Source organism: Oncorhynchus clarkii, chromosome 1 (assembly GCF_045791955.1).
Source record: "Oncorhynchus clarkii lewisi isolate Uvic-CL-2024 chromosome 1, UVic_Ocla_1.0, whole genome shotgun sequence".
NCBI lineage: Eukaryota > Metazoa > Chordata > Actinopteri > Salmoniformes > Salmonidae > Oncorhynchus > Oncorhynchus clarkii.
Genome location: NC_092147.1, coordinates 77,733,174 through 77,750,995, shown reverse-complemented (window position 1 = coordinate 77,750,995; position 17,822 = coordinate 77,733,174). Strand labels below are relative to the sequence as shown.

The window sequence follows — 17,822 nt, the reverse complement described above, 5'->3', positions numbered from 1 at the left end:
TTAATGTATGCCCTTTTGTACTGCAGCTGATTGTGTCAATGTGTAATTACAACCTTGCCCGGCACATGTGAATGTGAATTAACTATTTTACTTTGTTTTGTTATTGAAGTTACCTTTGATTCTGGTCCTTGATACTTTTATTTGGAATATTATGTGATGCTAAGCTTGTCTAGCCTCTTCCTGATTTTCAAAGCCTTTTTCTTGATTCACAAAGTCATGACTAGCCAAACCTAACATAACAGGCGTAAAATAAAAATCCTGAGCAGAGTTCCCACATTCGGTTTTCAGCAGAAAAGGAAGCTAAGTTGAATTAGCTGTATCCCTGAACCGGATGCATCCGGTTGTTGCAAACTCCGCTAAGCCTATGAATAGCCTAATCTCTTGTAAACAGACTACATAAACATAAATTGTACTGTAGATCTGTCACAGTACAAATGGAGTTCAGCAGCGTTGTGGTGCTTGGCTTTGTCGTCACTGGTTATTTGGACAATTTCGCAGTGTGTAGTATCTTTTAAATTTCGGGGGGAAATTAGGGGAGGGGACCTTTGGTTGATTTTAAGGCAGCTCCTCGGTTATCTCTGATTCAGAGATCTTAAATGTGGAAGACGAATGTCGGTTGAATGCATTCAGTTGTGCAACTGACTAGATTTAAATCTCTTCTGTTAACATGTATGGTCCCAGAACTTAACTGAGTATCTGACCCAATTATGCAAGCCTTTAGTTCTGGGTTAACCAGCCTCACCACACACAGCCATGATCTAACCATGCAGCATAGTGTCCCAGTGAAAGAGCTGAATGTTAGTTAGCTCGTTAGCCCAGTCGGTGATAAGGCCTGATGCAGTCAGATGCTGCTTTGCATGTCATGGTGGAGAACACTGGCTGCATTGTCTCTGTGCTGCTCTGACTGGCCCCACACAGCTCCCTCTGTCTCCCTGCCTCTGACTGGGCCTCCACAACGGGACACACTGCTCCCTCTGTCTCTCTGCCTCTGCACTGCTCGCTGGGCACTGCGACTCATGAAAACCACGAGGACCTGCGGCACTATCTACTGTATTATCTTTTGGACCAGGCTGTCAGGCCGTTGGACAGTCCTGTGAAGACGTAGCCTAGATAGAGCGAGCTGTTTGGCACCAGGGTTTAACCTACATGCTATCACAGTCTGCTGCTGCTTTATTAGCAGTCTGGTCACGCTGTGATGTCACAACGTCCTCTGAGCTAATGGCTGGCCTGGAGCTGGAGGGGAGAGTGCATTAGTGCACATTGTTAACGGGTGTCGTTTCTTACAGTCTGCGAGGAAGAGACCCACCCTGATGGAGGGAGGTTGTGAAACTTCCTCTCAAAGCCAGATTTCCATGGCAACAGGCTTTGAGTTCATATGAGGAATAGCTTGCGAAGCTGTGTGTTTGTGTGTGTGATGCAGCAGGTATGGGCTGACCGGTGTGGCTGGTTCTCTTGGCCCAGTGACTGATGTTTATGGGCTCTGCAGTAGGGTGAGAAGCTAGACCACCCGTCCTGCATGGGAACACTAAATTAGAACAACCCTGTGAGAACATGACCAGCTAACAGCAAATGGCGCGTACAGTAGGCCTACAGTATGAGGCACAGCTAGCTCACATTAGACCAGCGTATATGTAAAATCAAATCACATTTTATTGGTCACATGCACATACACATATTTAGCTTAGATGTTCTTGCGGGTGTAGCGCAATGCTTGTTCCTAGCTCCAACTGTACAGTAGTATCTAACAATTCACAACAATACAGACAAATCCAAAGTAAAAGAATAGAGTTAAGAAATATACAGTATCAGTCAAGTTTTGAAACACCTACTCCAGTGTTTTTCAGTACTTGTACTATTTTATACATTGTAGAATAATAGGGAAGACATTAAAACTATGAACAGGATAATGACCCAACACACCTCCAGGCTGTGTAAGGGCTATTTGACCATGAAGGAGGGTGATGGAGTGCTGCAGTAGATGACCTGGCCTCCACAATCATCTGACCTCAACCCGTTTGGGATAAGTTGGATCGCAGAGTGAAGGAAAAGCAGCCAACAAGTGCTCAGGAAATATTGGAACTCCTTCAAGAATGTTGGAAAAGCATTCCAGGTGAAGCTGGTTGAGAGAATGCCAAGTGTGTAAAGCTGTCAAGGCAAAGGATGGATACTTTGAAGAATCTCAAATACAAAATATATTTTGATTTAACACTTTTGGTTACTACATGATTCCGTATGTGTTATTTCATAGTGTTTGTCTTCACTGTTATTCTACAATGTAGAAAATAGTAAAAAAATAAAGAAACCCTTGAATGAGTAGGTGTCCAAACGTTTTACTGGTACTGTATAAACATTAGGATGAGTAATGTCGCAGTGGCATTGACTGAAATACAATGCAATATGAGCTAAGCAGTAAGAACACATTTATTAAAGTGGCCACTGATTCCATGTCTTTGTCTATAGGGCAGTGGCCTCTATAGTGCAAGGTTGAGTAACCAGGTGGTAGCCAGCTAGTGATGGCTATTGAACAGTCTGATGGCCTTGAGATAGAAGCTGTTTTTCAGTCTCTCGGTCCCAGCTGTGATGCACCTGTACTGACCTCGCCTTCTGGATCGTAGCGGGGTGAACAGGCCGTGGTTCGGGGGGTTGTTGTCCTTTGGCCTTCCTGTGACATTGGGTACTGTAGGTGTCCTGGAGGGCAGTCAGTGTGCCCCAGGTGATGCGTTGGGCAAAGCCCACCACTCTCTGGAGACGCCTGCGGTTGCGGACGATGCAGTTACCTTATTAGGCGGTGATACAGCCCGACCGGATTCTCTTAATTGTGCAACTGTAAACGTTTGAGGGTCTTAATGAAGAGCTAAGCCAAATTTCTTCAGCCTCCAGAGGTTGACGAGACGACGCTGTTGCTCCTTCACCACACTGTCTGTGTGGGTGGACCATTTCAGATGGTCGGTGATGTGTATGCCGAGGAACTTGAAGCTTTTCACCTTCTCCACTGCGTTCCTGTCAATGTGGATAGGGGTGTGCTCCCTCTGCTCTTTCCCGAAGTCCACGATCATCTTCTTCGTTTTGATGAGGGCGTGGTTATTTTCCAGGCACCACTCCGTCGGGGCCCTCACCACCTCCCTACAGGTTGTCTAGTCATTGTTGGTAATCAGGCCTAAAACTGTTGTCTGTAGACTTGATGATTTGAGTTGGAGGCATGCGTGGCCACGCAGTCATGGGTGATCAGGGAGTACAGGAGGGGGCTGAGCACACACCCTTGTGAGGCCCATGTGATGAGGATCGGCGAAGTGGAGGTGTTGTTTCCTACCTTCACCACATGGAGGTCGGCCCGTCAGGAAGTCCAAAACAGAGTTGCACAGGCCAGGCTTCAGACCCAGGCCCCCGAGTTTAGAGGATGCTTAGAGGGTACTATGGTATTGAAGGCTGAGCTGTAGTCAATGAACAGCATTCTTACATAGGTATTCCTCTTGTCCAGATGGGATGGGGCAGTGCGATGGCGATTGCATTGTCTGTGGATCGATTGGGGCGGTATGCAAATTGAAGTGGGTCTAGGGTGTCGGGGTAAGGTAGAGGTTATATGATCCTTAACTAACCTCTCAAAGCACTTCATGATGACCGACGTGTGCGCTACGGGGCCATAGTCATTTAGTTCAGGTATCTTTGCTTTCTTGGGTAGAGGAATAATGGTGGACATTTTGAAGCATATGTCCGTATACACTCCAGACAACTGGTCAGCACATGCTCTGACGACGTGGCTAGGGATGCCGTCCGGGCCGGTAGCCTTGAGGGCTTAAATGTCTTACTCGCGTTGGCCATGGAGAACGAGAGCCCACAGTCCTTGGGAGCGAGTCGCGTCGGTGGCGCTGTATCCTCAAATCGGGAAAAGGTGTTTTGCTTTTCTGGGAGCAAGACGTCGGTATCAGACGTGGCTGGTTTTCCCTTTGTAATCCATGATTGTCTGTAGACCCTGCTACATACGTCTCGTGTCTGAGCTTTTGAATTGCGACTCCGCTTTGTCTCTGTACTTAGGTTTTGCCTGTTTGATTGCCTTTGAGAGGGAATAACTATGCTATTTGTATTCAACCATATCCCAGTCACTTTGCCATGGTTAAATGCGGTGGTTCGCTCTTTCAGTTTTGTGCGAATGCTGCTATCTATTCACGGTTTCCTATATACAGTGTCTACATTGATGTTATTCTTAGAGGCTACCCGGAATATATCCCAGTCCGCATGATCAAAACAATCTTGAAGCATGGATTTTGATTGGTCAGACCAGCGTTGAATAGACCTTAGCACGGGTACTTCCTGTTTGAGTTTCTGCCTATAGGAAGGGAGGAGCAAAATGGAGTCATGATCTGATTTGCCGAAGGGCGGGCAGGGGCGGGCCTTATAGGCATCCCAGAAGTTGGAGTTGAAGTGGTCGAGTGTTTTAGCAGTGCGAATACTACAGTCAATGTGTTGGTAGAACTTTGGTAGCGTTTTCCTCAAATTTGCTTTGTTAAAATCCCCAGCTACAATAAATGTGGCATCAGGATATGTGGTTTCCAGTTTGCACAAAGTCCAGTGTAGTTCCTTGAGGGCCATTGTGGTATCAGTTTAACGGGGAATATACACAGAGGTTACTATAACCAAAGAGAATTACCTTAGGAGCTAATACTGTCGGCATTTGATAGAGGTATTCTACGTCGAGTGAACAAAAGGACTTGAGTTTCTGTACACTATCTCAATCACGCCATGAGTAGTTAATCATGAAATATACACCCCCGCCTTTCTTCTTCCCGGAGAGTTCTTTATTCCTGTCTGCACGATGCACTGAACCCAGCTGGCTGTTTGGACGGGGTCAGCAGATCTGGAGAGAGCCGCGATTCCGTGAAACAGAGTATGTTACAGTCCCTAATGTCTCTATGGAAGGAGATCCTCGCCCTGAGCTTGTCTACTTTATTGTCCAGAGACTGAGCATTAGCAAGTAATATACTTGGAAGCGGTGGATGGTGTGCACGCCTCCTGAGTCTGACTAGAAGTCCACTCCGAATACGTCTACTCCGCCGGCGGCGTCTTGGAGCAGCCTCTGGGATAAGTTCAATTGCCCTGGGTGGCACAAACAAAATATCAAATTCGGGAAAGTCTTATTCCTGGACGTAATGCTGGTGAGTTACAGCCGCTCTGATATCCAAACGTTTTTTTCCCGGTTGTATGTAATAACACACTTTCTGGAATAATAATTTTAGAAATAACACACAAGAAAATACTGCAAAGCTGCTTAGGAGCTAGAAGCAAATCACATTTTATTGGTCACATACGCATGGTTAGCAGATGTTAATACGAGTGTAGTGAAATGCCTGTGCTCCTAGTTCTGACCATCTAACAAGTAATCTAACAAAGCAAAGCTGCTATGTCTGTCGGCGCCATCTTGCTGTGTCACTTAGCCTACAATATGTGCAGAAGACTGTCTGCCATTTACACTGAACAAAAATATAAACGCAACATGTAGTGTTGGTTCCATGTTTCATGAGCTGAAATTAAAGATCCCAGAAAATGTATATACGCACAAAAAGCATATTTCTCTGAAATGTTGGGCACAAATTTGTTTACATCCTTGTTAGTGAGCATTTCTCCTTTGCCAAGGAAATCCATCCACCTGACCGGTGTTTCATATCAAGAAGCTGATCAAACAGCATGATCATTACACAGGTGCACCTTGTGCATGGTACAATAAGGCCATTCAGTTTTGTCACACAACACAATGCCACAGATGTTTTGAGGGAGTGTGCAATTGGCATGCTGACTGCAGGAATGTCAACTAAAACTGTTGCCAGATAATTTAAAGTTAATTTCTCCTACATGAGCCACTTCCAATGTTGTTTTAGAAAATTTGGCAGTACGTCCAACCAGCATCACAACTGCAGACTGCGTTTATGGCGTTGTGTGGGCAAGCGGTTTGCTGATGTCAATGTTATGAACAGAGTGCACCATGGTGGCAGTGGGGTTATGGTATAGGCAGGCATAAGCTACGGACAACGAAAATAATTGCATTTTGTCGATGGCAATTAAATGTGTTGTGCCATTGTTGTGCAGGACCTAAAACATATATTTCAATTGACTGATTTCCTTATGTAAAATCATTGAAATTGTTGCATGTTTTTATATTTTTGTTCAGTATATGTTAGGATATTGTCATCCTGTGAGAATAGCACCAGCTATGCTAACAACATTTTAGTTTGAAACAAAAAAGCCTTGCTATTTAAAGATGGCCTAAACAAATAAGTATTGAAGTATGTTAGGAAAATTGCAATTGGCTCAGAACAGGGTATCATGGCTGGCCCTTGGATGCACACAGACAGCTAATATTAATACTATGCATGTCAATCTCTCCTGGCTCAAAGTGGAGGAGAGAGTGACTTCATCTTATGAGAGGTATTGACATGTTGAATGTACTGAGCTGTCTGTTTGAACTACTGGCACACAGCTCGGACACCCATGCATACCCCACAAGACATGCAACAAGAGGTCTCTATACAGTCCCCAAGTCCAGAACAGACTATGGGAGGCGCACGGTACTACATAGAGCCATGACTACATAGAACTCTATTCCACATCAAGTAACTGATGCAAGCAGTATAATTCGATTTAAAAAAAACATAAAAATACACCTCATGGAACAGCAGGGACTGTGAAGCAACACAAACATGGCCACAGACACATGCATGCACACACAAGATAACATATGCACTATACACACGTACATGGATTTTGTTCTGTAGATATGTGGTAGAGTAGGGGCCTGAGGGCACACAGTGTGTTGTGAATGTTTTGTAATGTCTAAACTGCCTTAATTTTGCTGAACCCTAAGGAAGAGTAGCTGGTGCATTGACAGCAGCTAATGGGGAACGATAAATACAATGTTTACTTAACACTTACCTAGCCTGTGAAATGTTAATATTTACAGTACTTGTCCGTCTTTCTGTGAAAGCTAGCTACTTTGTACCTCTTAGACATAGGAAGCTACACCGTTATTCCAAGAACAGTGACGACCTTGGTGTAGGTTTTCATCAAAAGACTAACGGTAGCAAAGGCCCACAGCCAGTCAAACAACCGGGGACACCTGGCATAAACAGGAAGAATGAGAGGAACATGCTGTTTCTGTCGAGAGGCCTGCAAACACTCACGTTCTACTCTGTTAGCCGCACACCTGGAGTGTTTAGCTTTGTAATCTACATTGTGTGTGTGACAGACTAAAGAAGAGCACACGTCAGTTGAACTGTAAAATACCCCCAGGTGATAACCTGGTTAATATGATAGAACGCAGAAGTGAAACTAACCCCTTGATCACAATCTGCTCCTTCTTGTAGATGAGCGTGAGGCGGTGCAGAAGAAGACCTTCACCAAGTGGGTCAACTCCCACCTAGCCAGAGTGTCCTGCAGGATCACTGACCTCTATATGGACCTGAGGGATGGACGCATGCTCATCAAACTACTGGAGGTCCTCTCTGGGGAGAGACTGGTACGTTAGACAGTCAAACTGATTTCCCAGTCACACAGAGTAATAATTCACCTTAAAAATTGAATTTCTTATTGTCAAAATTATTTTACTTTAGGATTGCTGTTCCAAACGATTCCTCCATGATTCTACCCTATATGCATACATTCGGCTCATGCATAGCTAATATGCTTCACTGATTTAAAAAAAAAATAATAATAATTCAGGGCACACGTACAGTGCATTTGGAAAGTATTCTGACCGCTTTTTCTACATTTTGCTATGTTACAGCCTTATTCTAATATGTATTAAATATATACACTGCTCAAAAAAATAAAGGGAACACTAAAATAACACATCCTAGATCTGAATGAATGAAATATTCTTATTAAATATTTTTTTCTTTACTTAGTTGAGTGTGCTGACAACAAAATCACACAAATTATCAATGGAAATCAAATTTATCAACCTATGGAGGTCTGGATTTGGAGTGACTCAAAATTAAAGTGGAAAACCACACTACAGGCTGATCCAACTTTGATGTAATGTCCTTAAAACAAGTCAAAATGAGGCTCAGTAGTGTGTTTGGCCTCCACGTACCTGTATGACCTCCCTACAACGCCTGGGCATGCTCCTGATGAGGTGGCGGATGGTCTCCTGAGGGATCTCCTCCCAGACCTGGACTAAAGCATCTGCCAACTCCTGGACAGTCTGTGGTGCAACGTGGCGTTGGTGGATCATGATGTCCCAGATGTGCTCAATTGGATTCAGGTCTGGGGAACGGGCGGGCCAGTCCATAGCATCAATGCCTTCCTCTTGCAGGAACTGCTGACACACTACACTCCAGCCACATGAGGTCTAGCATTGTCTTGCATTAGGAGGAACCCAGGGCCAACCGCACCAGCATATGGTCTCACAAGGGGTCTGAGGATCTCATCTCGGTACCTAATGGCAGTCAGGCTACCCCTGGCGAGCACATGGAGGGCTGTGCGGCCCCCCAAAGAAATGCCACCCCACACCATGACTGACCCACCGCCAAACCGGTCATGCTGGAGGATGTTGCAGGCAGCAGAACGTTCTCCACGGCGTCTCCAGACTGTCACATGTGCTCAGTGTGAACCTGCTTTCATCTGTGAAGAGCACAGGGCGCCAGTGGCGAATTTGCCAATCTTGGTGTTCTCTGGCAAATGCCAAACGTCCTGCACGGTGTTGGGCTGTAAGCACAACCCCCGCCTGTGGACGTCGGGCCCTCATACCACCCTCATGGAGTCTGTTTCTGACCGGTACCAGTAATTTATCAAAGTTACCAGAATCTTCAGTAATTTTTGTAAGTAACTGAATCTATGGCAGTCTATTATGACTTGGGTCATTTATACTCAAATAACTTTTAAAACCTTCCAAATATTGAGTTGTACCCCTTTTGACCTCAGATCAGCTTCAATTCGTCAGGGCCTGGACTCTACAAGGTGTCGAAAGCGTTCCACAGGGATTCTGGCCCATGATGACTCCAATGCTTCCCACAGTTGTGTCAAGTTGGCTGGATGTGCTTTGGGTGGTGAACCATACTTGATACACACGGGAAACTGTTGAGCGTGAAAAACCCAACAACAGTGCAGTTCTTGACATAAACTGGTATGCCTGGCACCTACCATGCCCTGTTCAAATGCACTTAAATATTTTGTCTTGCCCTTTCACCCTCTGAATGGCACACACACACAATCCATGTCTGTTGTCTTTAACCTGTCTCCTCCCCTTCATCTACACTGATTGACGTGGATTTAACGAGTGACATCAATAAAGGATCATAACTTTCACCTGGTCAGTCTGTCATGGAAAGAGCTGGTGTTCCTAATGTTTTGTCCACTCAGTGCGGTGTTCATTTTTTATGTCTGTGTCCATATTGTCCATGAGTTGCTAGTAGATGGACCATACGGTTCAAGAGAAAATAGCCTAAATATTGAAAAAAGTATCTAATCAACAATGGCATTATTTTGCAACTCTTCCAACGGGTGACTTTTTAACTGCCACCAGTTTAAGCCAAGTCATTGACAATAAAATAGGCAAATACAAATAGTAAAATAAATAAGTGTGTAAAAAATTAAGGATATTTCATGCTGAAATCCTCATTAAAAAATAACGGTATTCACTTAGTTTATATTTAGGATCAGCTTTGTCATTGTTTATTTTAATTATTTGATATTTTAGACATGATCAGTCCACACAGAGGGCCTGAGATAATTTAGACGCCTATAACAATTTGAAGTACCCGAAAGGGTATTGTGATAAATTACATAAAACCCTTGAAAGATACCAAAAATCTAGTAGTTTACTGGTAAACTTTGAGTAACATATCCTCCCTTTGCAACCCTAGTTGCGAGCAGTTCAGTTGAGGACAGAGCAGAGAAGTAGAGAGTTTACACTCTGATAGAGTTTCAGACTGGGTCACAGATTGGGTTACAGGGATCATGTGGTCTCTCATGGAAACCAGTGTAAACCTCTTGGAGGCTTACACTGAACGATCCATCCAGGTGATAAATTCATCTTGCCTAGTACAATAGAACTGCTCAAGCAACAGCTGCCTGGGTGGATTGTTCGGTTAACATCTGTCTGTTTATTTAATGAGGACAATTTTGTACAGATTTTTTTTCCTAGTTTGTATTGGTAATTGTCCATAAAGCGCTCCTCCGCTTTTTTGACATTATCAACAAAACAAGTCCGACAGGCCCTAGTGTTGTCGCACCTGGACTGCTGCTCAGTCATCTGGTCAAGTGCCACAGAGGGACATTACAGTTGGCTCAGAACAGAGCAGCACTGCTGGCCCTTAAATGTACACAGAGAGCTAACATCAATGACATGCATATCAATCTTTCCTGGCTCAAAGTAGAGATTGCCTGCGTCACTACTTATCCTTGTGAGAGGTATTGACATGTTGAAACTACTAACACACAGCTCGGACACCCATGCACACCCCGTAAGACATGCCACCAGAGGTTGCTTCCATAGTCTGTGTGCTAGACTGTGGAAGGCGCACAGTACTACATTGAGCCATTTATCTGATTTGTGTGTCTATGCGTCTACATGCTGTTGGTATGTTTTGTTTTGTACCAAAAAAATGTAACCGGAACAACGCAGACTGTGAAGACACGCACTCTACACACGTATATTTTAATATTGTTGTGGTGGTATTATACATGTTGTTGTAGTGCTGTAATGATGTTCTATCTTATTGTGTTTTTTGTTGTTGTTGTGATGTGCCTTAATGTGTTTAACCCAGGAAGAGTAGCTACTGCCTTGGCAGGAACTAATGGGGGTCCATAATAAATACAAAATGTGACACAAACTGACATACACATGTATAACCTACATGAACCATAAACACACTGATGCAGACCTAATTATATACATTCAATGCACCAAGCATGTGCGCTAGCATGCAGTTACACATACAGACTGCTTACAATTGAATGCTAGAGGCCAAGCTAGGTTAGGAGACCTTATGCAGACTGGAGTTGGATTAAGGCAAAACCAAAACATCAGCACGGTGGTGGCAGCAGCACATGACGTCAGAGGGCGAACTTCACTCTGAGCCAATGAAATGTCCCAGCTTAGCAGCTGTGCTGAAGGAGGGGAGAGAAGCAATTATCACTGCAGAATTGCCACAAAAAAAAAAAGATTTAGCGAAGTTGGCACTGATGGGTTTTATTAACTATGTCCCATTTCAGCTCACTCTCCCCTCACACCTCCCGTCACCACCAGGGGCTTTTGAAAGGCAGCTCTCTGGAATCAAAATGCAATTAAGCCTGACTACTGCCCCTACGACGTTCAGTAGATCGTGCCAAGATCATGCCCTCCATTTGAGGGCATTGACGGGTCTTTGCTGTGAGAAAGATCTGACCACAGTTTCAACTCACTCAGTGAATGCAGTCTACTGTGGTCCCTTCAAAATATGAGCCCTTCGCTCTGAGATTTGAGCTTCTTTTCACCGCTACGAGGAAATGAGGCAAAAGAAACTACAACAAATGGAAGAATGTCAAAAGCGGGCTTGCTATGATGGAGTGAAAGGGAAGCAGAGGGAGAAATTATCAATGAGATCTTTGATATGGAAAGACTGGCGGAGGGGCCTACAATGGAGTCCAGCAAAATGATCCCAACTCAAGCCAGCCTCCATTTCTCAACTGTTTCAGGAAGCATAGGAATGCTGTGTTAGAGTTCACTCCACAGAACACTACATTAAAATGCCAGATGGGTATCTCTCTGATCTGGTGTTATTTGTTAGACAGAGGAGATACCCACTGGTGTTATCCAGCTGTCTCAACAAGGCCAGGCCCTGAGTACTTCCTGGGTCATGACCCCTGGAAAATTGGTTCTAGCCCTGGGGAAGCTCTAGATGACCTGTCTCTACATATGGCATCACAGGTCTGTCCTTCCAGACGTATCGGAGATCTCATTTCCTCTTGGTCATTTTAGGATTACTTAGTGTAACACACAAAAATACATGATATATACACACACACACTGAAGTCCCATAGATATGTCCTCATATAATGCACATCACTTTTCTTGTATAGACATTCTTAAATCTGCCTACCTCAAGGATTAAATAAGTCTGCTAAGTAGGTCATCAACCCAGGGAGTCAATGCCTCAAGTCAAAATACACAAAACTAAACCATTTAGATTGTTGGCAGTAGAACGTCAGAGATATGAAGAGTATGAGTGACACTAATGTAATTAGACTGCTAGTACAACCTCTGTCCCTCTTTATTTCCCCTCCGCAGCCCAAGCCCACTAAGGGGCGCATGCGTATCCACTGCCTGGAGAACGTGGACAAGGCCCTGCAGTTCCTCAAGGAGCAGAGGGTCCATCTGGAGAATATGGGCTCCCATGACATTGTCGACGGCAACCACCGCCTCACCCTCGGCCTAATCTGGACCATCATCCTCCGCTTCCAGGTCAGCTGATGACTCACTCACATATCGTGCATGTGCTGATTATAAAGTGAGAGAGCACAGTTGGTAAAGGATTACATTTTTATAAATTGTAATAAATAAAAAAATCCCACTTAAATCCACAGATGTGGGTCAATGTCACTCAAACAAAGACAGGAAGTGGGTTGCGTTTGTTTATTTGTATATCGAGAAAGTGCTGAGAGGTGGTGTTTGTGCCTGTCACTCAATGCAGGTGGGTGCATTCCAGTGTGTGTGTGTGCACGTATTTGTTCTATGTGTGTGTGCCAGCCTAAGTGCATATAGATGTTGTCTGTCTGTGTATAGTGGTTGTCTCAGTCTGTGTATAGTTGTTGTCTCTGTGTATAGTTGTTGTCTCTGTCTCTGTGTATAGTTGTCTCTGTCTCTGTGTATAGTTGTTGTCTCTGTGTATAGTTGTTGTCTCTGTCTCTGTGTATAGTTGTTGTCTCTGTCTCTGTGTATAGTGGTTGTCTCAGTCTCTGTGTATAGTGGTTGTCTCTGTGTATAGTGGTTCTCTGTCTCTGTGTATAGTGGTTGTCTCTGTCTCTGTGTATAGTCTTTGTGTATAGTCGCTGTCTCTGTGTATAGTGGTTGTCGCTGTCGCTGTGTCCTGATGATGGCTGGCGTTGTTTGACCATTTTGTTATTCTGGGGTATGTGCTTCTCAGATCCAGGACATCAGAGTGGAGACTGAGGACAACAAGGAGAAGAAGTCTGCTAAAGATGCCCTGCTGCTGTGGTGCCAGATGAAGACTGCAGGGTGAGTGACCACAACACCAGCAGCAGCACCACTACAGCATCACCACAGCACCAACAGCTTGAGGCATACTCTACTATAGCACGCAGTCAGCAGAATAATCCAACACATTATGGTCAACAGATTGTAATCTAAACTATCAACAACATCGAGAGTATATGTGAAAACATATATAGGAACATTCTGGCCTAGCCCAGTATACACTGGGTGTACAAAACATTAGGAACACTTTCCTAATATAGAGTTTCACCACCTTTTACCCTCAGAACAGCCTCAATTCGTCAGGGCATGGACTACAAGGTGTCGAAAGCACTCCACAGGGATGCTGGCCCATGTTGACTCCAATGCTTCCCATAGTTGTGTCAAGTTGGCTCGATGTTGTTTGGGTGGTGGACCATTCTTGATACACACAGGAAACTGTTGAGTGTGGAAAACCCAGCAGCGTTGCACTTCTTGGCACACTCAAACCGGTGCGCCTGGCACCTACTACCGTACCCCGTTCAAAGGCACTTAAATCTCACCCTTTGAATGGCACACAGACATTCCATGTCTCAATTGTCTCGAGGCTTAAAAATCATTTTTTTCACCTGTCTCCTCTCCTTCATCTACACTGAGGTGGCTGTGATCCATTTTGATTTCAGGCTGTAACACAACAACATGTAGAATAAGTATGAATACTTTCTGAAGGCCCTGTAAATGGGTCACAGTCTCAGGAATCACATGGCCTTGAGAGAAACGCCTCGCATCAGTGATATTTCACATTCAATGCTGTGTTTAACACAAATGATTTGACTAAAGGGGATCTGTAGAGGAACCCAGGGTGGACAGCCGAACCGATGAAATCCCAGCGAGGGTGTCACATCAGGCATCACAGTCACAGCCTAAATGTCAGACTGTTTAGAACAGCAGCATGAACAGCCCTGGGCTACATGATTTGATAAGTCAATTCACTCATCAACAAAGCCAACACTGCTATAGCCCAGCTTCAAATAGAAAAATGACCATAGTTAAACACATGTTTAATGAAGAAAGGCATCTGTTTCACTGAGGAGGGAATCAGAGGCTGGAGATTTTATGTAAATATTATATATTCTTCAAAAGTCGCAACAAATTGCCACCTAAGATTTATCTTGACTGAGAGATTTTCTTTTAGTAAGACAAGCCAAAACACACAACTTTCACCTTCCTAATCTTGAGTTGCACCCCCATTTGCCCTCTGAACAGCCTCAATTCATTGGGGCATGGACTCTACTAGTAGTCTAAAGCGTTCCACAGGGATGCTGGCCCATTAAGACTCCAATGCTTCCCACAGTTGTGTCAAGTTGGCTGGATGTCCTTTGGGTGGTGGACCATTCTTGATAAACACGGGAAACTGTTGAGCGTGAAAAACCCAGCAGTGCTGCAGTTCTTGACATAAACTGGTGTGCCTGGCACCTACTACCATACCCCGTTCAAAGGCATTTAAATATGTTGTCTTGCCTATTCACTCTCTGAATGGCACACATACACTATCCATGTCTCAATTATCTAAAGGCTTAAACATCCTTCTTTAACCTGTCTCCTCCCCTTCATCTACACTGATAGAAGTGGATTTAACAAGTTACATCAATAAGGGATCATAGCTTTCACCTGGATTCACCTGGTCAGTCAGTCTATGTCATGGAACGAGCAAGTTTTCTTAATGTTTTGTACACTCAGTGTATGTTTTTGTATCTGTTTTCCAGATATCCCAACGTGAACATTCACAACTTCAGCACCAGCTGGAGAGATGGCATGGCCTTCAACGCCATCCTCCACAAACACAGACCTGACCTAATAGACTTTGACAAGCTGAAGAAGTCCAACGCCCACCACAATCTGCAGAATGCCTTCAACCTGGCAGAGCAACACCTGGGCATCCACAAGCTGCTGGACGTAGAGGGTTCGTACAGAGTACACACATCCAAACACACACACACGCAATACATGCACACACAAACACAGACGTACTTAACTTGCATTACACACTTAGAATATAGTCATCGGTGCATGACTCTGAACTGTTGTACATAATCATGGAATACCATAGCCTGGTTGAAAACTTTTAGTTTACCGAACAGTGAGGAGGAGGAGGAGGCTGCTTAAACTTCTGTAACATACTGTGCTCTATCCCTGTCTCTCATGCACCTGTCAGTGTTTTATACCATTATGACAGTACATGAATACTCACGCATTTTCAGCCTGACCTAATTTATGCTCTTACAGTATGCCTGTATGAATACATGACAACTTAAACTGTTACTACTGTATAAGGCTTGCAGAAACCACTTCATGAGTAGTTTGAGAGGCTGTTACTTCTGGGTCTTACTTTAATGTAGTTCACAGGGTAGCTGACAGCCCCATTATGGGGACATTTACAAACAGCACATTCACTGCTAGAGCTCGTCCTTTTCCAGTGTGACAGCGTAATGGCTGTCTTAAATGCCCAGTGCGTTTTTATCTCAATTTCAAATCCTTTCTGGGTAACAATTAACTACCTTACTGTGATTTTTGTTTTTAATAAAACAATAAAATGAAATACTCTAACTACATCCCACAAAAAGGCAGACATTTCAGGCAGTATTTTCAAACACCTCTTACATATATCTAAATCATGTTTTTGACTGCACAGGGTCTTTTAAATATTTTATAGGAGGTGGTTTTGGGATCTCAGCATGTCTTCTCAGAGGCCTGCAGTGAGGGGAACAAAGACTGAGGCGTGAGAACGCTCCCGTGTATTGTTCTGACGGAAAATAGCCCCTCTACTCCAACCACCTCCCTCCTAAACATGGCTCCTAAATTTTTCTCAGCCGAGCAGCACGGAAGCCAAACCATCTGATGTCTGAAGATGAAGGAAACATGGACGAGTCAAAGCTGTATTTGTCTGACTCTTAGTGTGTGTGTGTGTGTGTGTGTGTGTACAGATATCAGCGTGGACCACCCGGATGAAAAGTCCGTCATCACCTATGTTGTGACCTACTACCACTACTTCTCCAAAATGAAGGCTCTGAAGGTGGAGGGAAAACGTATTGGGAAGGTGAGGGGTCAGAGTTCATATGTCCCCAATCTGAATACCAAGAGTACAAAGTCTCATATCCCGTACTTCTCCAAGTACACTCATTCCCTTAGATCAGTGGTTCCCAAACTTTTATAGTCCCGTACCTTCAAATATTCAACTTCCAGCTGCGTACCCCTCTAGCACCAGGGTCAGCACACTCTCAAACGTAGTTTTTTGCCACCATTGTAAGCCTGCTACACACTATACAATACAGTTATTACACATAAGAATGAGTGATTTTGTCAGAACCCGGCTTGTGGGAAGTGACAAAGAGCTCTTAAAGGACCAGCGCACAAATAATAATCAGTATGTTTGCTCTTTTATTTAGCCATCTTACATATAACTTTATTTGTGAATAACTCACCACAGGTTAATGAGAAGGGTGTGCTTGAAAGGATGCACATTACTCTGCAATGTTGGGTTATATTGTCTTAAACCGTTTTCCACACAGTCTGTGCCTGTATATTAGTTTCATGCTAGTGAGGGCCGAGAATCCACTCTCACATAGGTACGTGGTTGCAAAGGGCATCAGTGTCTTAACAGCGTGATTTGCCAAGGCAAGAAACTGAGCGCAGCCAAATCCAGAAATCTGGCTGTGGCTTCTGATTAAATTCAGGTTTCACAGAACTGTTTGTTGCAATTTCGTTGAGGCTCACTTGCTCAGATATTGGTAAGTGAACTGGAGGTAGGGCATGAAAGGGATTATGAATCCAGTTTTGTGTCATCCGTTTTGGGAAAGTACGCACCCAACTCACTCGGGTGTGTCGCTATATCACATTTGAAATTGTCCATACAATCATATATTGATGGAAAAACCTATGTTCTTGTTAATGCAGACAGAAAAGAGCTCCAACTTCTTAATCATAGCTAATATTTTGTCCCGCACATTGAGTATAGTTGTGGAGACTCCTTGTAATCCTAGATTCAGATCATTCAGGTGAGAACATCACCCAGACAGGCCAGTCGTGAGAGAAACTCGTCTGACCGCTTGCATGAAGACAAGTGAAAGTTATGGTCAGTGAAGAACTTTAAGCTCGTCTCAATGTAAAAAAAACGTGTTAATACTTTGCCCCTTGATAACCAGCGCAATTCTATATGTTGTAAAAGCGTTACATGGTCGCTGCCCATATCATTGCATAGTGCAGAAAATACACGAGTTCAGGGGCCTTGCTTTAACCAAGCTACGTTTGGCTACATACGGTTAGTGGAATTCCTGCGAGAGAGTAACGGTAAATGTGATTGGATGTTAATTATTTGACTAGGCTACCTGTATTTGACATTGTTGTTATTTTGCTGAACACTAGATGGTTTCATTGTATTTTTGGCAGTGAAACGAGGATACTCAGGCGAAGAAGAAAAAAAAAACTTCACCCAAATGTATAGCCCCGTTGGAAAATACACTGCTCAAAAAATAAAGGGAACACTAGAATAAAACATCCTAGATCTGAATGAATGAAATATTCTTATTAAATACTTTTTTCTTTACTTAGTTGAATGTGCTGACAAAAAAATCACACAAATTATCACTGGAAATCAAATGATGTA

The 17,822-nt window shown here is 43.8% G+C and overlaps 1 protein-coding gene across 2 annotated transcripts in view; it reads left to right on the top strand.

Annotated features, from left to right (window-relative positions):
* Positions 1–17,822, top strand: part of LOC139412798 (spectrin beta chain, non-erythrocytic 1-like) — a 128,447-nt gene that overhangs the window by 59,250 nt on the left and 51,375 nt on the right. For both annotated transcript variants that reach the window (XM_071159530.1, XM_071159523.1), the window contains 5 exons: positions 7,353–7,504; positions 12,257–12,430; positions 13,113–13,204; positions 14,926–15,122; positions 16,144–16,256. In XM_071159530.1, coding sequence (XP_071015631.1) covers positions 7,353–7,504; positions 12,257–12,430; positions 13,113–13,204; positions 14,926–15,122; positions 16,144–16,256 — 728 coding nt within the window. The remainder of the gene's footprint in view (positions 1–7,352; positions 7,505–12,256; positions 12,431–13,112; positions 13,205–14,925; positions 15,123–16,143; positions 16,257–17,822) is intronic.